At 40.7% G+C, this 24,061-nt stretch overlaps 1 protein-coding gene across 6 annotated transcripts in view; it reads right to left on the bottom strand.

Annotated features, from left to right (window-relative positions):
* Nucleotides 1–2,979: 2,979 nt before the first annotated feature.
* LOC138753260 (basal body-orientation factor 1-like) overlaps nucleotides 2,980–24,061 on the bottom strand; it is a 33,821-nt gene continuing 12,739 nt past the window's right edge. For 5 of the 6 annotated variants that reach the window (XM_069916055.1, XM_069916059.1, XM_069916057.1 and 2 more), the window contains 7 exons: nucleotides 23,177–23,257; nucleotides 22,271–22,341; nucleotides 20,146–20,290; nucleotides 10,010–10,503; nucleotides 9,044–9,145; nucleotides 6,534–6,611; nucleotides 2,980–3,219 (listed from right to left, as the gene is read on the bottom strand). In XM_069916055.1, the coding sequence (XP_069772156.1) occupies nucleotides 3,087–3,219; nucleotides 6,534–6,611; nucleotides 9,044–9,145; nucleotides 10,010–10,503; nucleotides 20,146–20,290; nucleotides 22,271–22,341; nucleotides 23,177–23,257 (1,104 nt within the window). In that variant the 3' untranslated portion in view covers nucleotides 2,980–3,086. The remainder of the gene's footprint in view (nucleotides 3,220–6,533; nucleotides 6,612–9,043; nucleotides 9,146–10,009; nucleotides 10,504–20,145; nucleotides 20,291–22,270; nucleotides 22,342–23,176; nucleotides 23,258–24,061) is intronic. The other variant, XM_069916056.1, reaches the window with a different exon arrangement.

The raw sequence follows: 24,061 nt of genomic DNA, 5'->3' as shown, positions 1-24,061 counted from the left end.
CTAACTGACCATAACCTATATCCTCCTTGGTGAAGACAGTTGCAAAGTATTTGTTAAATTCCTCAGCCATCTCCTCGTTTCCGGTAATAATTTCACCCTTTTCCATTCTTAATGGACCAATTTTGGACCGAACCAATTTCTTCCTCTTCACATATTTAAAAAAGCTTTTGCTATCCTCCATTATATTATTTGCTAATTTCCTCTCGTACTTAATTTTCCCCTCTCTTATGACTTTCTTAGTTACCCTCTGATGTTCTTTAAAGGTTTCCCAATCCTCTAACTTCCCACTCCGCTTCGCTATCTTATACTTACTCCCTTTGGATTTGATATTACACTTGATTTCATTAGTTAGCCACGGCTGCCATTTGCATCTCCTAGAGCCTTTCCTCCACTTTGGAATAAATTTGTCCTGAAACCTGTGAAAAATGTCCAAAAATACCTGCCATTTTTCCCCAGTTGTCCTCCCAGCTAGTGTATCTTTCCATTTTATTTTGGCTAGCTCCTCCCTCATAGCTGCATAATCCCTTTTATTTAACTGCAGTACAGATGCTTCCGACTTCCTTTCTTTTTCCCTTTCTAATTGCAGCTCAAAAGCAACCATACCATGGTCACTATTCCCTAATGGCTCCCCTACATCGAGGTCACTTATTAACTCTGCGTCACTGCACAGCACCAAGTCCAGAATCGACTTCCCCCTGGTAGGTTCCTCCACTAGCTGCTCCAAGAAAGTATCTCGTAGACATTCAATAAACTCAGTCTCTTGTGCTCCTGCCCCCATCTGATTATCCCAGTCCACCTTCATGTTAAAGTCCCCCATAACTACTGTATTGCTACCACTTTGACATGCCACTCTTAATTCCTGATTTATACTTCTACTGATATCTAAGCTACTTTTCGGAGGCCTGTAAATGACCCCCATTATGGTCCTCATGCCTTTACAATTTCTTAATTCTATCCAAACAGACTCTACCCCACCTGTTTCAATGTCTTTCCTTTCAAATGCCTGAATTTCATTTCTTACCAACAGAGCTACCCCACCTCCTCTTCCTAACTTTCTGTCTTTTCTGTATGATGACCAAGTACAGATCCTCCTCTACTTACGATGGTTTGACTTAATGATTTTTCAAAGTTACGATTCCGCGCTAGCAATACACCTTCGGTAGAATCCATACTTCGAATTTAGAATTCCATGCTATACTCTCTCCTGATGTTGGGTAATGGCAGCGAGCCGCAGCATCCACTCAACCACGCTCGCAGTCTCTGTGGCGATCACGCAAACGAGTCTAAACAACCAACACAATGCTGAAATTTTTTTATTTCTTTTGCATTTTCACATCACATCTACTGAACACCTATGTGTGTCTCCTGCTTTGTTTTAGATAAATTTGCCCTGCCGAGCTGAGCTTGCCTCAGCCGAATAAAACTTCTTTTGGTATTCAATAAATTACAGGAGATATTCAACAATTTATTATAAAATAGGGTTTGTGTTGGATGATTTGTAGGCTACAGTAAGTGTTCTGAGCACATTTAAGGAAGGCTATGATGTTCGATAGGTGAGGAATTATTTTTCAACTGAAGATGGGGTTTATCGGAACATAACCCCATCGTAAGTCGAGGGTCATCTATATAACATTTGGATGTTTTGTGTCTTTTGGAACTTAACCTACCACTTAATAGAACTCTTGTGCCTGTGTTTTGTTTTTACTACAATCACATAATCTGCAGACTTTCATGTTTCACGTTATTTTCTGGTGATCCTTTGTAAACATAAGTTTTAGTATTTGTTGATTTTAAACTCATCTGATTTCTTGGATACATTTGTTTCTTTGCAATCTCTATTCCAAATACATCTACTTGTGGTTTTGCAGCGATCTAATTTAGTTCATTAGCTAGTACCACTTGGGAACTCCTCTGTTCCGATAGAGTGTTGATATTTAATGAGAGTATGAAATCTAGTTGGTATTAAATTTTCTAGGAATTGGAAGCTGAATTTTTCTTGCAACTCTTATCAATTTACTATCCCTGGTTTTGATCTTTTAAAAAGGATTTTGAAATAATTTAAGATGCAGCGTTTCACAGAGCTGCTTTTTCTCGTGGCAGAGGTTGTAGATGCAGGCCTCAATGTTAATTTCTGCAAGAGCTTAAAAAGGAATATATCTATTCCATTGATTCTTTTGGTGTGTTGGTTTTCTGTCAACAACCTCTCTCCCTTGCCCCAAACCCCTGCCAAATTTGTCTTCCTCTCCTGCGTATTTTCTTGAAAAGAGGTTTGAACAGAATGTTAAGAGGCATGTGGGCCAAACACAGGCAAATCAAACTAGCTCATGGTTGGCATCGACAAGCTGAGTCAAAGGGCCTCTTTCCATGCTGTGTAACTCCATGACTCTTGATTGTTACAGCTGAATTTTTCAACTTAAAAAAAAACTCAATGCATTTATCCACCCTACACAAACCCACTAACTTTCACATTGAAGATCAATCATCTAGGAGGCTAAACCTTGGGGCAATGCAGTTGCAAACTGGGATAAATGGGGTGAGAAAATTAGCAAAACCAGGGCCATATGTATTTGGAGGACCAAATTATCAGATGGCTTTAACAAAGACTTCTCCGGTTTCTGCTAGACCACTCCCCATTCTCCCTCTCTTCCCTACCCCTGTCACCTTTCCTCCAGCTCTCCACCCTCTTCCCTCTCCATTCAAATAGTTATTCTCCCTCCTCGTTTTTTCTTGTGCCTTCCCTCCCTTATCCATCTCTTGCCTGTGCCCCTCCCACCCTATTATTTTATTCAGGTGCCTGTCTACATTCTGCTCGTACCTTCTTCATCAAGGTGAAGACTCGGGTCTGAAGCATTGATTATCAATCTTTATCTTTGCTATATAAAGTATGCTGTGTGACCTGCTAAGTTTCTCCTGCATTGTGTTTTCACTGTTGATAAAATTAGAAGGTGTCCCATTGTCCAACATTCAATTCTGGCACACTTTGAGCAAAGCTATTTAATGTTTACAGCTCCAAGATTTTTGTTTTAAAATTCTTTTGCACACTTTTAACTGCACTCTAATTTAAGGAGAGCAGGCCATGATACAATCTATGAGAGTACAATTTCTGGCAATGTAACTTCTTTAGGCAGCTGGAGATCTGGTATGGTGCTGACATTGCTTGAAACAGAATCAATAGGAGTCTGGGTGATAAAAGTGGGATTGAGGTTTTCATCTTGTCCGCTGCAAAGGAAATAATATCAGTCAACTTCTTGAAATGTGAGACCAAATACATAATTACAATGTAGCAAAGATGATCCACTGGTGTAGTCACATTTATTTATCCAAATTTTAAAGTTCTGTCCAACTGGTGGCACAGTTGGCACAATGTCTTTACAGTGCCAGCGATCGGGACCAGATAGGGGTTTGAGTCCCGCGTTGTCTGTAAGGAGTTTGTATGTTCTCCCTGTGTCTGCATGGGTTTTCCCCAAGGTCTCCAGTTTCCTCCCATCATTTGAAACTTATCGAGGCTGTAGGTTAATGGGGTGTAAATTGGGTGGCATGGACTTGCGCCAAAATGGCCTGTTGCCATGCTGTATGTTTAAATTTAATTAATTACTACTCTGCCACGAATCATTACTCATGTGAATACCGTATTTGATCAATGCTGCGCTCATTTTTCTGCTTGCTTGAGATGCAAACACAGTTTTACATTCAAGCATATAAATAGATTTGGATTGGGCATTATAATATTTTGATTCTTTGCCATTGAATAAGATCATCACTGATTCTATCACAACTCTTATTTATCTCTCTGTTCCTCTTTCCAAGAGTTCAAATTTGTCTCCATATTGTAGATTTTCAATAACTAAGGACCCAATATCCCACTGGAACAGGATTCCATAAAGAAAATTTCCTCACAATTCTGTTGCATATAGATAAAGCAGTACTTCAGTTTTTTTATTATTTTTATTTCTTTACATTCAGAATTTGGAGTTTGGATATGAAATTAGCTGGCCCATAGAAGACCAAGTCGTAGTAGAAGTCTGTTATTTGGGTCGAGGTGTCTGGTTTTTTTCAAAGAATACAAGATGATACACCACTTAGATATACACAGAGAAATGGAAGCTGGAGTTCAATATATATATATGTGTGTGTGTGTGTGTGTGTGTGTGTGTGTGTGTGTGTGTACATATATGTGTGTGTGTGTACATATATGTGTGTGTGTACATATATATGTGTGTGTGTACATATATATGTGTGTGTGTACATATATATGTGTGTGTGTACATATATATATGTGTGTGTGTGTACATATATATATGTGTGTGTGTGTACATATATATATATATGTGTGTGTGTGTGTATATATATATGTGTGTGTGTGTGTATATGTATGTATGTATACATATATAACAAAGGCGAGAAATCAGACTGCTCAAACTACAGGGGAATCACGTTGCTCTCCATTGCAGGCAAAATCTTCGCTAGGATTCTACTAAATAGAATAATACCTAGTGTCGCCGAGAATATTCTCCCATAATCACAGTGCGGCTTTGGTGCAAACAGAGGAACTACTGACATGGTCTTTGCCCTCAGACAACTCCAAGAAAAGTGCAGAGAACAAAACAAAGGACTCTACATCACCTTTGTTGACCTCACCAAAGCCTTCGACACCGTGAGCAGGAAAGGGCTTTGGCAAATACTAGAGCGCATCGGATGTCCCCCAAAGTTCCTCAACATGATTATCCAACTGCACGAAAACCAACAAGGTCGGGTCAGATACAGCAATGAGCTCTCTGAACCCTTCTCCGTTAACAATGGCGTGAAGCAAGGCTGTGTTCTTGCACCAACCCTCTTTTCAATCTTCTTCAGCATGATGCTGAACCAAGCCATGAAAGACCCCAACAACGAAGATGCTGTTTACATCCGGTACCGCACAGATGGCAGTCTCTTCAATCTGAGGCGCCTGCAAGCTCACACCAAGACACAAGAGAAACTTGTCCGTGAACTACTCTTTGCAGACGATGCCGCTTTAGTTGCCCATTCAGAGCCAGCTCTTCAGCGCTTGACGTCCTGCTTTGCGGAAACTGCCAAAATGTTTGGCCTGGAAGTCAGCCTGAAGAAAACTGAGGTCCTCCATCAGCCAGCTCCCCACCATGACTACCAGCCCCCCCACATCTCCTTCGGGCACACAAAACTCAAAACGGTCAACCAGTTTACCTATCTCGGCTGCACCATTTCATCAGATGCAAGGATCGACAATGAGATAGACAACAGACTCGCCAAGGCAAATAGCGCCTTTGGAAGACTACACAAAAGAGTCTGGAAAAACAACCAACTGAAAAACCTCACAAAGATAAGCGTATACAGAGCCGTTGTCATACCCACACTCCTGTTCGGCTCCGAATCATGGGTCCTCTACCGGCACCACCTAAAATCTTCTATTTTATCATCTTTCCCCTCATTCTCATCTTAACTATGGCCTCTAGTGCTAGTCTTCCCCAACATATAATCAGTTTCTATCGTGTCCAATCCCTTAATAATCTTGTATACCTCAATCATATCTCCCTTCGTCCTTCTAAATTCCAACTTATACAACCCCAGTTTATTCAACCTTTTGCATATGTCAATCCCGCCATCCCAGGAACTAACCTGGTGAATCTACCCTGCACTCCCTCAATAGCAATGGTGGCACTGCTGTAACAGCAACTCTGCCACTGATGTGGAACTGGGACGGTGAAGAGTGGAGGCACAGCGCTCCTCCAAAGGGCTCAACTGCCCAGTCCTCATGCCGGTGACTCCATTCAGGCATTAAATGGCCTGTAAAAGGAGCCAACAGTATTTTAAAACTGAAATCCTGTACCCAGGTGTCTGTGCCCAAGATGGCAGAGCCTGTGTGTTGCAGTGGCCATGAGGAGTTGCAGACCCCAGGGAGTAGCAGACCAGCACACAGCACTCCCCATTGAGAAGGAGAGGCAGAGGAGATGACAGTGCAGGATGGTGACCAAGACAGCAGACCAGCAAGGTCCCTCAGTGGCTGAGGGACCCACCTGACTGCGGGCTGCACAAGACTGGCTCGTGTGAATCAGGGTCCGAATTCAAGAGGGTGCTGAGGGCAAGACTCCCAAGGGGCCTGGGACACAAGGCTTCCTGATCACATTGGAGGTTTGGATCTGGAGCTCAGGGTGCTGATGGATCAAACAGTCCGTGCGGCTACAGAAGCTTCGGGAGCACTGGAGGTAAATCCATGGTCACTCAGGGACTCTTTTGCTTCTTTCTCTCGTACTGTAAGGGGCACCAGGCAACACTAATGACGACTATACCTTTCATCAGGCAGAAGGTAATTGTGTAATATTACATGCTCTGTACTATTACATGACAAAGGAATATTGAATCCTAAGGGCGGGGGTATGGAGAGATATGGACTGGGTGCAGATCAGAGGGACGAGGCAGAATATTTCAGCACAGACGAGAAAGGCTTGTTTTCTGTGCTGTAATGTTCTATGCTACTGACAATAGATTTGAACTTTAAACATTCATGGTCTGACACTTACCTTGCCTGTTCTCCCTCTTTTATTGTTAATACACTCTCAGGTGAAGCTGAAGAGACCAGACTTTTATGATACTGTTTCCTATGCAGATAGACATAGCAAAGAGATACAAAATGAGTGTTATATGTAGAACATTAAATGTTACTTTAGAGATTGGCCCTTCCAGTCCACTAGCCCACACCACCCAAAAACACCCATGTGACCAGTGAATCTTCTAACCCCATACATCTTTGGAATGTGGGAGGAAATCAGAGGAAACCAATGTGGACACAGGAACTTGCAGGCAGCACCAGATTTGAACCTGCAACACTGGCACTGTAATCTTCTTTGGCTTGGCTTCGCGGACGAAGATTTATGGAGGGGGTAAAAAGTCCACGTCAGCTGCAGGCTCGTTTGTGGCTGACAAGTCCGATGCGGGACAGGCAGTGTAATAGCATTCTGCTAAATGCTACACTAACCATTCTACTGAACAAGCAAGAACCCCATCAAAACAGGACTAAAACAATAAAGTAATTTGGGGGAGGAGGGGTTGCTGTAAAAACAAAGTGACTCTCACGACATTGGATCCTATCACCATTAGAAATAGTCAAGATAGTTTAAATGACTGTCTAGTCTAATACCAAAGGAACATTCATTCTAGAACAGCTTGCTTTCTTCCCCTCCCTATTTTGCTCTATTGTTTACGAAAGACTCCAAGAATAATCCAGGAAATTAATAGGCTGGTGCACCTGACCTCAGTCTGAGAGTCAAGATATACAAGTACACAGATAGACAGGGACTGGTTAGGGATACATGACATGGGTTTATGCATGGTAGGTCATGTTTAACCAATCTAGTGGAGCTCTTCAGGGAGGAAAATCAGTGAAGGAAGTGCAATGGATGTTTTCTATGTAGACTTTAGTAAGACCTTTGACAAGGTCCTGTGTGGGAGGTAGGTCAAGAAGTCACTAAGTATTCAGGATAAGGTCATTTGGATTAGACATGGGCCTTGTGGGAGAAAGCAGAGAGTGATAGTAGAGGATTGACTCTGACTGGATAATCGGTAAATTGGATCAGCAAGTTTGCAGGTGGGGATGTAGTGGGCAGCCAGGAAGGCTTACAAAGTTTGCCGCAGATCTGGACCAGCTGGAAAAATGGGCTGTAAAATGGCAGGTAGAATTTAATGTAGGTAAGTGTGAGGGGTTGCACTTTGGGAGAACAAACCAGGGTAGTTCTTGCACAGTAAACAGGGAATTATTGAGTGCAGAATAACAGATGGATCTGGGAATACAGATACATAATTACTTGAAAGTGGCATCATGGGTAGATGGCACCGTAAAGAAAGCTTTTTGGCATATTGGCCTTCATAAATCAAAGTATTGAGTACAGGAGTAAAGGCATTTGGATAGGTACGTGGAGAGAAGAAAGGTTCAAAGGAATATGGGCTAAATGCAGGGAAATGGGACAAGCTGAGAAGGCAACTTGTTTGGAATGGATGAGTTAGCCAAAGAACTTGTGCTGTAAACTCTAACTTTATGATATAAACATGGAGTCCATTCCTGATCATTCAGATCAGTCTTTTTTTTTAAATTGAGTAGCTGCATTGTATAATGATTTGAATGTAGCACCAGAGTAAAGTGAGAATTTAGAGCCCAAGTAATTATCATTTATATATATATATATTTTTTAAAATATATATATATATAAATATACACACACACACAGACACACACATATATATATATAGATATATATATATATATAGATATATATATATATAGATATATATATAGATATATATATATATAGATATATAGATAGATATATATATAGATATATAGATAGATATATATATAGATATATATATAGATATATATATATAGATATATATATAGATATATATCTATATAGATATATAGATATATATATTTATATATATCTATATATAAATATATCTATCTATATCTAGATATCTATATATAAAATTATCCTCGATTTCCCCACCTCCATCTTGAAGCTACTTCACTACTAATTTTTTGTTTTTCTTAGGTTGAATCATATTCCTGAAACAAAAACTATATCTATATAGATATAGATATAAAAAAGTATACTCAGCAGGTCAGGTAGCATTGTTGGAAAGAGAAACGCTTCAGGTCAAAAAGCCTTCACAACTAGGGGGAAACAAGAAACCAAGAGGGTTTAACTCCTTTCTCATATGACAAAGGGTTGAGACAAACTATTAACTGCTTTTCTCCACAGACCTGCCGAGTGCAGCACCTTTTGTTTTTAATTTTCCGTAGTGTTTTTCATGATCATTGTGAATTATCAGCATGTCTAAATACCTGGAGTAGTCTTTGTTTCAGGAATATGATTCAACCCAAGAAAAACAAAAAAATCAGTAGTGAAGTAGTTTCAAGATGGGGGTGGGGAAATCGAGGATAATTTTTGAAATGAACTGTACGTAAAACTGGAGGACACCATCCAACAGGATTCTGTCTCAAAGCACTGAAGGTTATGGGAAGGGATCAATGTACCTATTGGTTTTCAATCCATTCATCTTTGCAAACAAAAGACGCAAAACCTTCTCCTTCTGCTCCCAGGTCAAGTCGGAGATGCTCACTTTCCCAACCTGAATGCTTAAAAGTAAGAAGTATTATTTAGCATGAAAAGGTGAAAATTGAAGTGAAAGTAGAAAGTTCTGAAGATTCTGCAACATCTATGGAGGGAGAAACGGCTAATATTTTAGGTTGATGGTCTTTCATCGGGACTAGAAAAATGTGAAAGTACGTGTGCAACTTTGCAGAGGTCGAGAGAAAATAAACCTGTTATAGAACCCACTGTCCAGGAGCCATAAATCCTGTTGCTGCCTAACAAAGGGTGGTGAATATTCCTTATCACTGTTATCTAGAGGTTTATTTGGGGGAGATGTGTTACAGCAATGAGAAAGGAAAAAAATGATAGAACTTCAGACCAGTCATTGCAGGAAGTCTTAACTAAAAGAGTATCCTGCAACTATCCGAATGATCAGACAGTGTCTGTAGCGAGAGGAAAATAAGTTGCATCGATCCATGTACTAGTCAGTTCAGAAACAAACAAAAACTGGTTATCTGAAGTTGAAGTTCAACGGGAAAGTCTGCTTACACCGCCATTGTAGTGCAATACCCAAAAGTGCTGGAGAAACTCAGGAGGTCACACAGCATCTATCAGAAGTAAAGAATGACCAATGTTTCGGGCCTGAGCCCTTTGTCAAATGTCTTGACCCTCTGTGTTTCTCCAGCGCTTCTGTGTATTGCATTCCAAAGTTGAAATGATATCTTGTATTTATTAGGCAGTTTGCATATTAATACTGAACTCTGGAATTCCCGGCTAGGATTGCATCTCCATGTTTATACAGCATGGCAGCCTTATAGTTTGGAAACAGCACAGAGGCTCAGATGAGGAAATTTGAGCTTGTGTTCATTGTTGTACATGCACCAGCCTGTTTATGAATTTTGGCTTACCCCTTATCTGCTTCTTCCATATCTTGGTACACGCAGTTTGTACTATGCTCACTTTTAGTAAAGGTCCTGATTTTGGGATAATCCTCCTTGCCAGTATATGCCTTTAACATTTTTCTCTGAAAGGCGTTTTGAGCTGCTTGTTTATATTGAGCCCGGCTATAGGCAACCTGTTGCCTCACTTCTTCGAGGGATTGCAGAAAAAACATTTCCACATCTGTGCGCTGGTCCAGGATATTTTTTGCAAGTTTCTTTACCCTGTTCATCTCTTTATCTTTCATTTCGATCACTGCCCCTAATCTTGAGATCTCGACCTGACTAGTTGCCATTTTAAATTCGGCTTCTTGCTTCATTTTCTGTTTTGCTGTCTCAAACTCAGCTGCCATGTGTCCCAATGCTTTCTCCAAGTTCTCAACTTTTGTTTGAAGCTCATTGATCTTTTCCTTCTGCTGCCTGCTGTCCAACACCTTTTCTTTCACTAATTGTTCATTGGTTTCCTAAAAAAGAGAAACAACTTGGTTTAAATGTCAGTTCCTTCTGAACATGGATAAGCAGGTCATGTTGAGGATACAGATCTGAAGGAACTGGGAGATCAAATTAAATATGTTCAAACACTATGGTGTAGAAGAGAGATAGTGAAGATAATTTTAATGAAATTAAAATGTTAAATGGGGTTGACAAGCAAATTTGAAAATAACTACTGAAACTCACCTAGCATACATAGCCAGTAAAGATTAAATTAGGAAGAAATGTGTTTTTAAAGTTTATTTGGTAATATTGTATATTTGATTTATCATTTTAAATATATTTAACAATCAACAAATACAAAACATCAAGAACCCCTCCCTCCACCTCCTCCCAGGTCCTATTAAGCAGAGAAAAAACAAAGAAAAACCAACACAGAAAAGCATCCCATTGTACAGTAAAACATGTGGAGAGGTCTACTGGCGATGGTGACTATAGTGACACCAGTGAGGTACCTATATGCTCTAAATAAGGCTGCCACATTTTTAGGAAGGTGTTATATCCTTTCCTGAGATTGTATTTGACCTTTTCAAGTAGGATGCATCTATTCATCTCTGAAGACCACCTATCCATGAGTAGATGGGAGCCAGATGTCCATGTTACTGCTACGCATTTCCTGATCACACATAAGGCAATTCTGTGAATTTAATTTGAGAATTAGTGATCTACCAACCATGGTAAAGTTCCCCAGAAGACAAAGTTCAGGGTCTATTGGGAAGGTGACTCCAGTGACCTTGGTTAGGGTGTCACAGAGGTCATACCAGAAGGGCCTCACCTTCATGCAAAGCTAGATAGAATGTATAAAGGAACCAACCTCTATACTACGCCTAAAACACTTCTCTGATAATTCAGGTTTATATTGGTTTAATTTCTGAGGGGTGAGGTACAGTTGATGGAGAAAATTATAATGGACCAATCTATACCTAGTATTGATAGTAGCCAAGAAACTTCCCTGACACAGATCTGACCAGAGTTGTTCATCAATTGTTGTGTCCAAGTCTAACTCCCATCTCACCCTAGATTTATGCAAACCTCACTCATCAATAAAAAAAAATACATTCTGGAAATAAATATATAAATTTTCCTTCATGGAGTAATTTCTCACTTTCAATGAGTCCTGGTAGAGTAATTTTGGGGCCAAAATTGACCCGAAGGAAAGATTGTTCTTATTGAACAAGTCGCATATTTCCTTCAGCTGTTGAAATGACATGTAATGTCCTTTTTCATAATAATCTTCCAGACCTTGTATCCCCTTAAGATATCAGGTTTCCAAAATGTTATTGTTCAAAGTCATGGGTATAAGTTCATTTTATCTTAATGGTGTCTTCAGTGACGATCCTCTTTAGTCCAGAGTCTCCACGGGTCTCACCACATATTTTAATCAAGTGTTTTAAAATGGGGTACCTAACCTTACAGTTCCAGCATCCTTGCTAAAGGTTTTACAAAAGGTTTGAGGTAGTGGAATGGGCAAGGACTGGAAAATATACTGCAACCTTGGCAATATATTCATCTTTACACAGATGGCAAATTCATCGTCTTCTTCATTTTACTAAGTAGCAGGAGGTAACTGAGTTTATATAAAATCTGAAGATCATCATCCACCATTATTCCAAGGTATTTGATGCCACCCGAGGGTCATTTGAATCGATGTTCGCTGATACTCAGTGTGATCAAAATTTGTTAGTGGATGATTTCACTTTTTCCCCAGTTTACCTTGTTTCCTGAAACTTCACTGTAAGCTTTTAATAGAATTTGTAGTTTACTTAGGGAATTAATCGGATCAGTTAAATACAGGATTACCTCGTCTGCCATAAAATTAATTTTGTTTTGTCTGACACACCATAAAACTCTTCATTTCTGGGTCTTGTCTAATTGCCCCTGCCGAGGGCTCAATAGCCGAGGGCTCAATAGCCGAGGGCTCAATAGCCGAGGGCTCAATAGCCGAGGGCTCAATAGCCGAGGGCTCAATAGCCGAGGGCTCAATAGCCGAGGGCTCAATAGCCGAGGGCTCAATAGCCGAGGGCTCAATAGCCGAGGGCTCAATAGCCGAGGGCTCAATAGCCGAGGGCTCAATAGCCGAGGGCTCAATAGCCGAGGGCTCAATAGCCGAGGGCTCAATAGCCGAGGGCTCAATAGCCGAGGGCTCAATAGCCGAGGGCTCAATAGCCGAGGGCTCAATAGCCGAGGGCTCAATAGCCGAGGGCTCAATAGCCGAGGGCTCAATAGCCGAGGGCTCAATAGCCGAGGGCTCAATAGCCGAGGGCTCAATAGCCGAGGGCTCAATAGCCGAGGGCTCAATAGCCGAGGGCTCAATAGCCGAGGGCTCAATAGCCGAGGGCTCAATAGCCGAGGGCTCAATAGCCGAGGGCTCAATAGCCGAGGGCTCAATAGCCGAGGGCTCAATAGCCGAGGGCTCAATAGCCGAGGGCTCAATAGCCGAGGGCTCAATAGCCGAGGGCTCAATAGCCGAGGGCTCAATAGCCGAGGGCTCAATAGCCGAGGGCTCAATAGCCGAGGGCTCAATAGCCGAGGGCTCAATAGCCGAGGGCTCAATAGCCGAGGGCTCAATAGCCGAGGGCTCAATAGCCGAGGGCTCAATAGCCGAGGGCTCAATAGCCGAGGGCTCAATAGCCGAGGGCTCAATAGCCGAGGGCTCAATAGCCGAGGGCTCAATAGCCGAGGGCTCAATAGCCGAGACAAAAAGTCCTGGAGACGAGGGGCAACCATGTCAGCTCGATCTGCTCAAAGGGAATGCTGCTGAGATCTGTCCATTAGTGGCGACCCTAGCTTTGGATCTGTAATGAAGAGTTTTAACCCAATTAATGAACAGTTGCCCAAATCTGAACTTGGCTTTCTCAGCATCCAGAGCCACAGCAACACTCGATTCAGGCTTAGACTTTGAATAGTGGATAATACTGAATTTATTGTTCTCAAACTCTCCTCTTCCCAATTGCCAGGACAAGGCTTTTTCTCCCAAAGAACTATCTTTGTTTAGTTCTTTTTCCAATTTTACAAGTGTGCAGTGTATTGAACTTGAGTTTTTCTTTGTTTAAAAGCACTATGTTTCTTTGGAGCTGGACTGTTAAAAATCCTTTTCCAATTGCAGAATTTCTGTTTCCAGTTCTTCTCTGTCTGCCATGTATTTCTTCTTAATACCTTTTGTATATGAGATTATCTGTCCCTTAAGGTAGGTTTTTAATGTGTCCCATAGGATAAAACTATTGGGAACAGAGGGACAGTTTATCTCACAGAACTTTATCTGGACTCTAATAAATTTGCAAAATGCTGGCTTTTGGATTAGGGTAGGATTCAGATGCCATCTATATGAATCTCTGTATGAGTTATTGGATTCTTCTGGCATCAAAATAGAGGCGAATGATCCCACAAGGATCTTGATGGGTATTCAGATTTTCCATCATGGCTTGGCTTCAAAAATGAAGATTTAGGATGGGGGCTTGCTACGTCTGCTGCAGGCTCACTGGTGGCTGACAAGGGCAATGTGGGACATTGCCCTTGCAGCTGAAAATTCTGTTCTGGCTTTGGTGGTGCTGTATCATGGATCTTCCTCCATCTCCTTTTGTCCTCAAGGCCATCTCTGTGTGAATTCTCGGAGGAGGAGACAGGCTGGTGAATGGTGGGTTGCCAGGCCACACAATTGAAGGCTAGAGCATGCCACTGGCAATGGTCAATGTGACAGGCACCGAGATTTCTTCAGAGAATCCTTGTACATCTTTTCTGGAGTCACGGTGGCTAGTGGAGAGAGTTCGGTATACAATCTTGGCAGGGTGATGATCCTCCATCCTATAAACGTGGCCTGCCCAGTGTAGCTGCGTCTTCAACAGCATGGTCTCGATGATAGTAACCTCTACCTCTTTGTGGACTTCAGTGTTGGTGACAAAGTCACTCCAGTGGATGTTGAGGATGATGCAGAGGCAGCATTGGTGGAAGCACTCAAGGAGTTGTAGGTGGTGACGGTAGGTGACCCTTGCCTTGGAGCTACACAGGAGGATGGTCTGTCCAATGGGCCAGTTGTGGTTTTTGTCAGATACTTGTTGTTCCAGACTCCTGTGCACCGAATGCATTGAATTGTTCAGATCCTAATGTTCTGTGAATTAACTGTGTTGATAACAAGAAGAGGTCAATCTTAGTGAGAATCAGGAGGTGCAGAATAAGTCTGTTGAGGTATTAGGACTGAGATAAAATCTTACGCACCGCCATAGTCCCTGGTTCAAAAGTGTGTTTGCCTCCACACTTCTGTCAAATTTAGATCTTTCATAAAAGTCAATGTGGTTTTGGCTGCTTTTATTTTGAATACTGTTTGCATTAATTTATCCATGATCGGGTTGAAGCAAAAACTGAAGGCACCCCCTACAAGTATATTTTGCCATTCCCCCTGACACCTGAAGGAAGACATCTTTCATAAAGTTCATAGTTAGATGTGTATAGGGTTTAAAATGTCCAGGACTTTGAGTAAAGCTGACAATTAACTAATACATATTGGCCTAATGGGTCAATTATAGTTTTTCCAATCGTTAATTTCATGTTTTTGTTTAACAGGATGGCTACCCCGGCTTTGGAATTAAAAGATGATGATATTTTATGTCCTACCCTCTCTCTCCTTAGTTTCTTATGTTCCAGTGTAGTTGGATGGGTTTCTTGTATAAAAGCAATAATCAGTTTTCATTTTTTCAGTGCAAAGATTCATTTCCTTTTAACAGTTCCATTCATCCAATTATGTTAAAGCTAACAAATTTCACTACCTTATTCATTAATAATTACGTGTATATACCGGTGTTATGACCTCCTGTAAAATCTCCATACAAGTAAAAATGTGTCTCCTGTGACAAAGTGGCAAAAGATCAGATAAGGCACTGACATGGTTGACAAATTTAAAAATAAAACTAAGAATAAAAATAAATATGAAATCCCTCCCTCCCCCCTCTCAATGCTGACCTCCAAACATTCGGCATTACCTCCCCCATTAGGCTGAGATGTGCATCCTTCACTCACTAAGTACAGCATATCTAACTAACTCTTAAACATTTTACCCGGCCCTTATATAATAGTTTATATAATATAAATTATTATATAAGGTTGTTCAATTTTGAATATCACATTGTTTTTTTTAAATGCTCAACTCAATCAATTATTGTGAAAATCAGTCTCCATTTAAAACAAAGCTCGTTTAAATTGGCTTAGATTGGAACATGCATATCTATTGTAGGTGTAAAAAGTGACTACAGTTTAAGACACATCCATAGTATTTCGTGAGGACCATGATTGCCTCTCTAATTTTCATCGACCTGCTCTTGCCATTTTATTTTCCTCTTGGTCTATTACTCTCAAGTGTTATTGCTCCCTGATGCCTTGAAGAATCTTTTCTTTCTATCAGGGAATATGACCCTCAATGTTGCTGGGTGAAGCAAGGCAAATAGGATATTCCTAGACTGGAACTCCTTCTTTACCTGGTCAAACTCCCTCCTCCACTTCATTAGACCTGCAATGAGGTCGAGAAAGCTGATTGTCATACATGATGGGGTCCTTGTCCTCTCTTGCTCTCCATGCGGCGATGCATAAGATTTTATCCCAGTCCTAATACCTCAACAGACTTATCAGGACATGCCTCAGTCTCTGGCTTGCGGACATGCCAGGCACAGAGACTCAATGGGCCCTTTCAATCACTATTGGTTCACGAAAGTGTTCTCATCACAGAATGTCAGGGATCCTGCCTTTAAAAAAAAATTCTACAGGATCTTTTCCCTCAGAGCCTTCCTTCAGGTTAATGATACGAATATCATTATACCTGCTGTAATTTTATAGCTGGTCTACTTTTCCCAGCAGAAAGTCATTTTACTTCCTTAGCGTCTCAAGGGAGGAGTCTATCCCTATTAGTTAGTCCTCTACCATCCCAACGCACTCTTCTGTGGCAGCCAACTGGTTGAACATGACTAAGTTCTGAGATGGATTGGTTAATGTCCTCCATGTTGGTTTCTAATTTATTAGAGAGGGCTTCATTTCCTCTTTGAATCTCCTGAAGGAGGACATGTAAATCCTCCTCTTTCAGTAGTTGCTCCTGAGCTGGCCCTGTTCCAGGGACGGTTCTCTCTGCTGACATTTTGAGCCGCCATTTTGCCAATGTCCTGTTGCTGAGATAAATTCCACTATCAAGGGTGAATTCTGGTCAGTAACTGTATTTCTTTGTTTAATTCCTCATTTTGGTGTTTTACAGAAATCCCATTTCTGGGATGAATTTCACGATTAAGATTAAATTCTGGTTTGTGTGTGACTATATTTGTTTACTTGATTCTTCATTTGCTCTTGCTCTGTTGTTCAGCTAATTTAAAGGAGATTTTAAGTGTTTTTAACCACTGCCTGCCATCTTATTGTTTTGCCGAAATCCTGTAACTGAGATGAGTTCCAATGTTAAGGTTAAATTCTGGTCAGTTGCCGTATTTCTTATTCTTGCTCTAGCTGTTTAGATAGTTTAAAGGCAACTTTGCGTATTTTAAACAGTGTTTAACTGAATTCTTCTGAGGAGCCGTGGGCCTCGCGTCTTCCTAGCTCCACTGGATCACATGACCCCCACCCCATTTTTTGGGGATATTGATGGTTTTCCACTTAAACATTTTACTTTTTCCTATCAGGGAAATTTCAGGGGATTATTGTTGAACATCCTGAAGATCAAAGGCCTTTTGTCTTTATTTATTTCCTTCACCATTGTGTTGTGTTTGATGATGGGAACAAGCACCCTGCGTTATGAAAATTCCAGAAGTATATTTCTTTGGCTTTTCAGAATTTTACCCACCCCTTCTAGAAATCACTAGTGCTGTCTGACACTGTAACATTAATATACTAAAATGGAGAGTGAAAAAGGTTATCTAAGGTTACAACAAGATATTGATCAATTAGAAAAGTGGGCAAAGAAATAGCAGGTAGAATTTAACTCTGAAAATATATTTTTGGGAAGTTAACGTTGTACAGTGTATGGCAAGCCCTGTGGAATGTGGAAGAGAGAAAGTTGGAGGTACAAACCCAGTTCCCTGCAAGTGCCCACACAGGTGGACGGAGTGGTAAAGATGTATGGTACGCTTCCCTTCATCAGCTGAGGCAGTAAGTACAAGAATTACAGTTATTCATAATATTGATTAGGCTGCACCTAGAATACTGTTTCACTGAATAAAAGATGGGATTAAGCTAGAGAGCATGCAGAAAAAAAAACTGCAAGTGTGTTGCAAATGTCATTAGATATGGGGATAGTGCCGGATGATTGGCGCATTGCGCATGTGGTTCCGTTATTTAAAAAGGGTTCAAGGAGGAAGCCTGGCAACTATCGGCCTGTAAGTTTGACGTCTATGGTAGGTAAATTGATGGAGAAAATTCTTAGAGATAGTACTTATAAACATCTGGATAGACAGGGTCTGATCAGGAGCACTCAACATGGATTTGTGGGAGGAAGGTCATGTTTGACCAATCTGATTGAATTTTTTGAAGAGGTGACTAGGAATGTGGACGAGGGTAGCGCAGTGGATGTTGTCTATATGGACTTCAGTAAGGCCTTCGATAAGGTACCACATGGAAGGTTAGTTAGGAAGGTGCAGTCTTTAGGAATAAATTTTAAGATAGTCAAATGGATTGAACATTGGCTGAAAGGGAGAGGCCAGAGAGTGGTAGTGGATAATTGTCAGGTTGGAGGCCGGTGACCAGTGGTGTGCCTCAAGGATCTATATTGGGCCCATTGTTGTTCGTTATATACATTAATGATCTAGATGATGGGGTGGTGAATTGGATTAGTAAATATGCAGACGATACTAAGATAGGTGGAATAGTGGATAATGAAGAAGGTTTTCAAGGATTGCAGAGGGATTTGGGCTGCTTAGAAAAGTGGGCTGAAAAATGGCAGATGGAATTTAATGCTTATAAGTGTGAGGTGCTTCATTTTGGTAAGAAGAATCAGAATAGGACATACGTGGTAAATGGGAGAGCATTGAGGAATACAGAAGAGCAGAAAGATTTAGGAGTGACGGTACATCGTTCCCTGAAGGTAGAAACTCACGTGAATAGGGTGGTGAAGAAGGCTTTTAGTATGCTGGCCTTTATCAATCATTGCATGGAATATAGGAGTTGGGAGGTGATGTTGAGATTGTATAAGACGTTGGTGCGGCCTAATTTGGAGTTCTGTGTGCAGTTCTGGTCGCCTAATCATAGGAAGGATATAAACAGAGTGGAGAGAGTGCAGAGAAGGTTTACCAGAATGTTACCTGGGTTTAAGCATCTAGAGTATAGGGAGAGATTGGACAGATTAGGTCTTTATTCTTTGGAGCGTAGAAGGTTGAGAGGGGATTTGATAGAAGTATTTAAGATTATGAAAGGGATAGACAGAGTGGATGTGGATAGACTATTTCTGTTAAGAGGAGGAAAGATTAAAACAAGATGACATGAGTTAAGAATTAAGGGGCAGAGGTTTAGAGATAACATGAGGGGAAACTTCTTTACTCAGAGAGTGGTAGCCGTGTGGAATGATCTTCCGGGAGAAATAGTGGCGGCGGAGTCAATTGTATTATTTAAGAAAAGGTTGGACAGGTATATGGATGAGAAGAAGATGGAGGGTTATGGGCATTGTGCAGGGAGGTGGGACTAGAAAGGGGTGTTTGGTTTGGTGCGGACTAGAAGGGCCTAATGGCCTGTTTCCGTGCTGTAATTGTTATGTTATGTTATGAGATTGAATAAGATGTGAGCTTTCCCTGGAGAGGTGACCTAATTGATGTAAATAAAATTAGGAATGATATGGGTAGATAGTCAGTTTGTTTCCCATGGTAGATGTGTCTAAAAACAAGAGAGTATAGGTCTAAGGCGTGAAGGAGGCGGTTTAAAGGACATCAAAGTTACTTTGTATTTGGAATGCATTGCCAGAGGAGGTGATGGAGTTGGGAACAGCAACAACAGGTACTTCAACAACCAGGGTATGGAGAGATATGGAATTAATGCAAGGAAGTGTAAATAGAAACATATAGGTATAATGGTCATCTTAGATGTGGTGGTCTGAAGGGATTCTAAAATAATCCCACTATGATGACGAGCAATTTTCTTGCCTCCTCATCTGCAGGTATTGACAATGCTGTAACTTCTGACACAAGTTCTAACCGTCATGGAGGCTGGTCGAGCTTTTTTGACCAATAAAGCTTTGTTTGTTGTGCTAATATTGATAAGTAACTAGATTCCTAATGATGATCCATCAATTTCTTTCAATTCCAATTCCCAGTACTTGTTCATTAACAAACACAAATCGAAGAATATGTAAATGAAAATAATTTTTTTAAAGATTCTATTCCTGGTTCCAAGAAAAGGTGCATGTCGGGAGAACAGTTTACTTTCAAGATGAAGAATTTTTCCTTTCGGGGGGGCGGGGGGTGCAGAATCTCTTTCCTACCTCTTGTGCATGTGTAGTTTACTTAACACTGAAATTAATATCAAAAAATCCAATCCAGCACACGGGTCTAAACTCGATCTCTTAATTAAGGCCAAGATTACTTGGTCACAGGGGTCCTTCATTTATATTATGGAGCTAGGTTTTATAAACATGGAAAACTTAACTTGGTCTTTATTATATGTACCACCTTTTCACTGGCAAGTTGTGCATTTTTATCTTCTAGAGCCTTGTAACTCCTCCTCTTTCGTTCTTCATCCATTTTATAGATCTTTATTGCCTCACGTAGCCTTATATTTTCTTTAAAGACACACTGAGCCCTTTTGTTAAGATTCCTGTGGAGGAAAGGAGCCAGAATTTAATACCTGCAGTCTAGAATGTGTTATCACAGAAAATAACAATGTGCTTGCAGGGTCTCTCAATACTTTTAAAACCGTTCTTCTGGAGATTTCAAACATCAACCATCTCTCTCCTGTGGGTTCTTTACCTATCTTCCTTGTCCTTTTTTTAATTGCAGTTATAAACCATGTCCAATGAAAGATTCATTATGTGTTTATCTTTAGATTTGTGAATCAAAATCCAAAAGTAATTTCCTAAACAGTAAGATGCCATTAATTGTTTAAATTATGTACCAAATGTTACAAAGACTTGCCCATGCTGTGTTTTGCCAATGACATCCTCTCTACACAGACTGACCCTCAAGTTCACCAACTGAAAAGGTGAAGGCAGAAACCCTCCATGCTTTCAAAAGGTAACTTTATAAGCAACTAAGCAGGTTGCCGATTCTGATTCATCCAGGGCTTCTGGTTGGGGAACGCCCGGTATTTGCACGTGGGCCCACACTCATCCACGCGGGTCCTGATGAAGTCGGTGACACCTGTTGCATGTTCATTCAAGTCTATGGATGAGTTCTTGAACATGTTCCAGTCCACCAACTCAAAGCAGTCCTGCAGAGACTCCTGTCTCCCTCAACCATACCTTCGCTGTCTTCACTGGTGCTGTGGTCTTCAGTCTTTGCTTGTATGCCGGGATTAGAAATACAGCCAGGTAATCAGGCCTGCTGAAGTGCACTCGTGGTATGACTTGGCATGCATTTTTCGTGGTGGTGCAGTAGTGGTCGAGTGTGTTGGTTCCCCTGGCTTCGCATGTGACGTGTTGATGGTAGTTTGTCAGAGACTTCTTCAGATTGGCCTGATTGATATTACCCCGCGATGATCGGGAAGGTATCAGGATGTCTCATGGGTGTTTATCACAGTGGTCAGTCCCGCCAGTGCCAGCCTGATGTTACTCTGGGGCGGAATGTACACTGAGACCAGAATGATGACTATGAACTCCCCCTTGGCAGGTAGAATGAGTGACACGATTCTGCTGGAATCTGGGTTGGAAACCACTTAGGACAAAATGGTAGTGAAAAGTAAGTTCTGATGAAGGACATGTGGCTGCAGTACAAACCACAGAGAAGGAGCAGTGAGAAAGGGACCCACAGAATTCTGGTTGAAGAGAGGAGGAAAACCTCAAAGTTGGCATGCTAAGTTCAGTGTCAATGTGGAAATATTTAGGTGTACATCTTTCCTATTTCTGTACTCCAGAAAAACAATAGTTCACTGGCCTGGTTTCCCTGACATTAACCTTGCTAACAATACCAGATCCTGAAATCAATTAAAGATGTTCATGTCTCTATGCCAACAGCTGCATTGACCATGGTTGCTTATTTACTGGAACAGTATCCATGCTCTATTCACTGCAGCAGGATAGCACAATTAGAAGATTGTGGTTCCATTCCTTGAGTACAAAATACTGTTCCACTTTCCAACACCAAGGAAATATTGAATTGCCAGAGTTGCAACCTTTGGATGAGACATTAAGATGAGAATATTTTTATCTTTCAGAGGCCAACTAAAATATTCCACTGCATCATCTGAAAAAGAGCATAAGCATTCCATGTGACATCCTGGGCAATTTTCATCCCCCAACCAATATCTGGACATGTATCATCCTGTCTTTCCTCATGGGTTCAGCTCCCCCATGTACAACATAGTCGCTGCATTTTCTACAGCACAGCAAACTTGAAATGTGCGGCTGTGTGGGAGAGAAACACGATCAATGTTTCAAATCTAAAATGTTAACACTGATTGTCTCTCTGCAGATGTTTAATCTGTTAAGTAGCCACACATTTTACTGTTTTTATTTTGGATTTCGGATATCTACAGATTTTTATTTGAATTTTACTGCTTGCAAATATTTTTGATATGGTACTCATCCATGAAGCAAATTGAAGAAGGGGCAGGAAAAAAATATTGCAGACAAAATCTTACATAACAGCTTCAGTATGAGCCTGCTCAGTCAACTGATTAAGTCTCTGTTCTGCCTCCCGCTCCAGACGGATCTAAAGGTAAAAGTCAATATTAATGAATAGCACTAACATGGATAACTCATTTAAACTTATCTTACCCTTGTTTGCTGGACTCTTGTTACAATGCAAAGTGACTAAGGATTTCTCACTGTAATGATTTCACAGAATTGGAGTTCGCTTGTTCCAGATAGAGTACATTACTCTTTATTAAAAGGAAATTATACAATTGCTTTAAATTAAAACTAAGAAACACGGGGAATTCATGGAGAAAATTACTGGCACAGATTAGCAAGGTCTGTTTCTGTGCTACATTTTCATTCTATTCATGCATGAATACTCTCTTTAACTCTTTAAAAAAATGTAAACACAAGAGCCTCCTTGGGTCAGTTGGGTCAATATTAGGTCATTCATTTGAGCCTAGTGTTATGAAGGAATCATCAATAAAATGACAAATGTTATTTTAATATATAACTAGTCTGGTAGAAGGTTCTAACCCTTAAGTTTAGCCTACAAGTCCATGCTGACTATTCTGGGCTGGTCCCATTTGCCTGCGTTTAGCCCATATCCAGTAGCCCCTCCTATTCATACAGATTCCCAAATATCTTTGGATGGGTACATTTTTATCTTCCCTTTTGCAAGTTCCTGTTGAATCTGCTTCCACCTCTATCATTTTTTTTCTTGAAACATCGTGGGGGGGGGGGGGGGAGGAGGAGTGGGGAAAGGAAAGAGTCTACTTTGTATAGCTGCAGATTATGTCACTAGCCACTCTTTGCAAGTTAGAGGATGCTAAATCCCATCACGTGAGTGATTTGGTGATAATTAATTGATTAATAAATGTGGGTTTGATTTCTGACTCCCAATCACATACCTTTTCTTCAAAAAACTTGTTTTCCAGCTGTCTTAGTGTTTCTTTGTGCTCTTTGTTTGCTGTGTTCATGGTGTCTTTTATCTGAGATGGCAATAGAAAAAACGAGAACACTATTTTGCTCTTTAGCCCACTTTTATCACCCGATTTCCAACCATTTAACATATCTTTTCTGAGTCAGTCTTTTGGATGAAAAATTAAACTGACGATTCATCTATTCTCATAGATAAAAGTAAAATAAAAATCACCATGGTACCATTTTGAAGGCCGGCATGATGGTTCATCCTTCAAACAAAACTAAAAATCTTCTTGCTTATCTTTTGCTGTTGACAAATTGCCGGCTTCATTCCAATACTACTGTGTTCTGAAACCAGAGAGTTCACTGTTAAGTGTTTAAGATGTCTGAAAAGTATTATATAAATTACAATGTTTCCATGGAACAACTAATTACCACCACAATGTCCAACCCCTGTGCATCAGTGACTGGGAAAGCATAATCTGCTGTATAGAAGTATACTGATGTCTTCTTACAATGGAATTTTTTTTAATGGAAAAGTAATTGTGTGGGAATATTTAACATTTCCCTAAATAAACATTTATTTTCCTGTGTGCATCAAAAGTAACAAAATTTCCTACCACCTCCAATTTTCTCTCCTTGCCCTGCTTTCATTTATCACTGTGAACATTTATTTCCCACCTTGAAGAATAGTGTGAAGTTGATAACGTGGTTCTGGAGCTGTACACTTCAATCTCTGAAGGACATCAGTGAATCAGAAGTGTTTTGAAAACATTCCAGTACTTTTGTGGCTACTGTAGCTGAGATTCGGGGTTTTTTTAAGTTCCAGATTTATTTGATCACTAAGTTATGCAGATGGTATGATGGGATTC

Source organism: Narcine bancroftii, chromosome 2, assembly GCF_036971445.1.
Source record: "Narcine bancroftii isolate sNarBan1 chromosome 2, sNarBan1.hap1, whole genome shotgun sequence".
NCBI classification, from domain to species: Eukaryota; Metazoa; Chordata; class Chondrichthyes; order Torpediniformes; family Narcinidae; genus Narcine; species Narcine bancroftii.
This window is presented reverse-complemented; position numbering and strand designations above follow the sequence as displayed.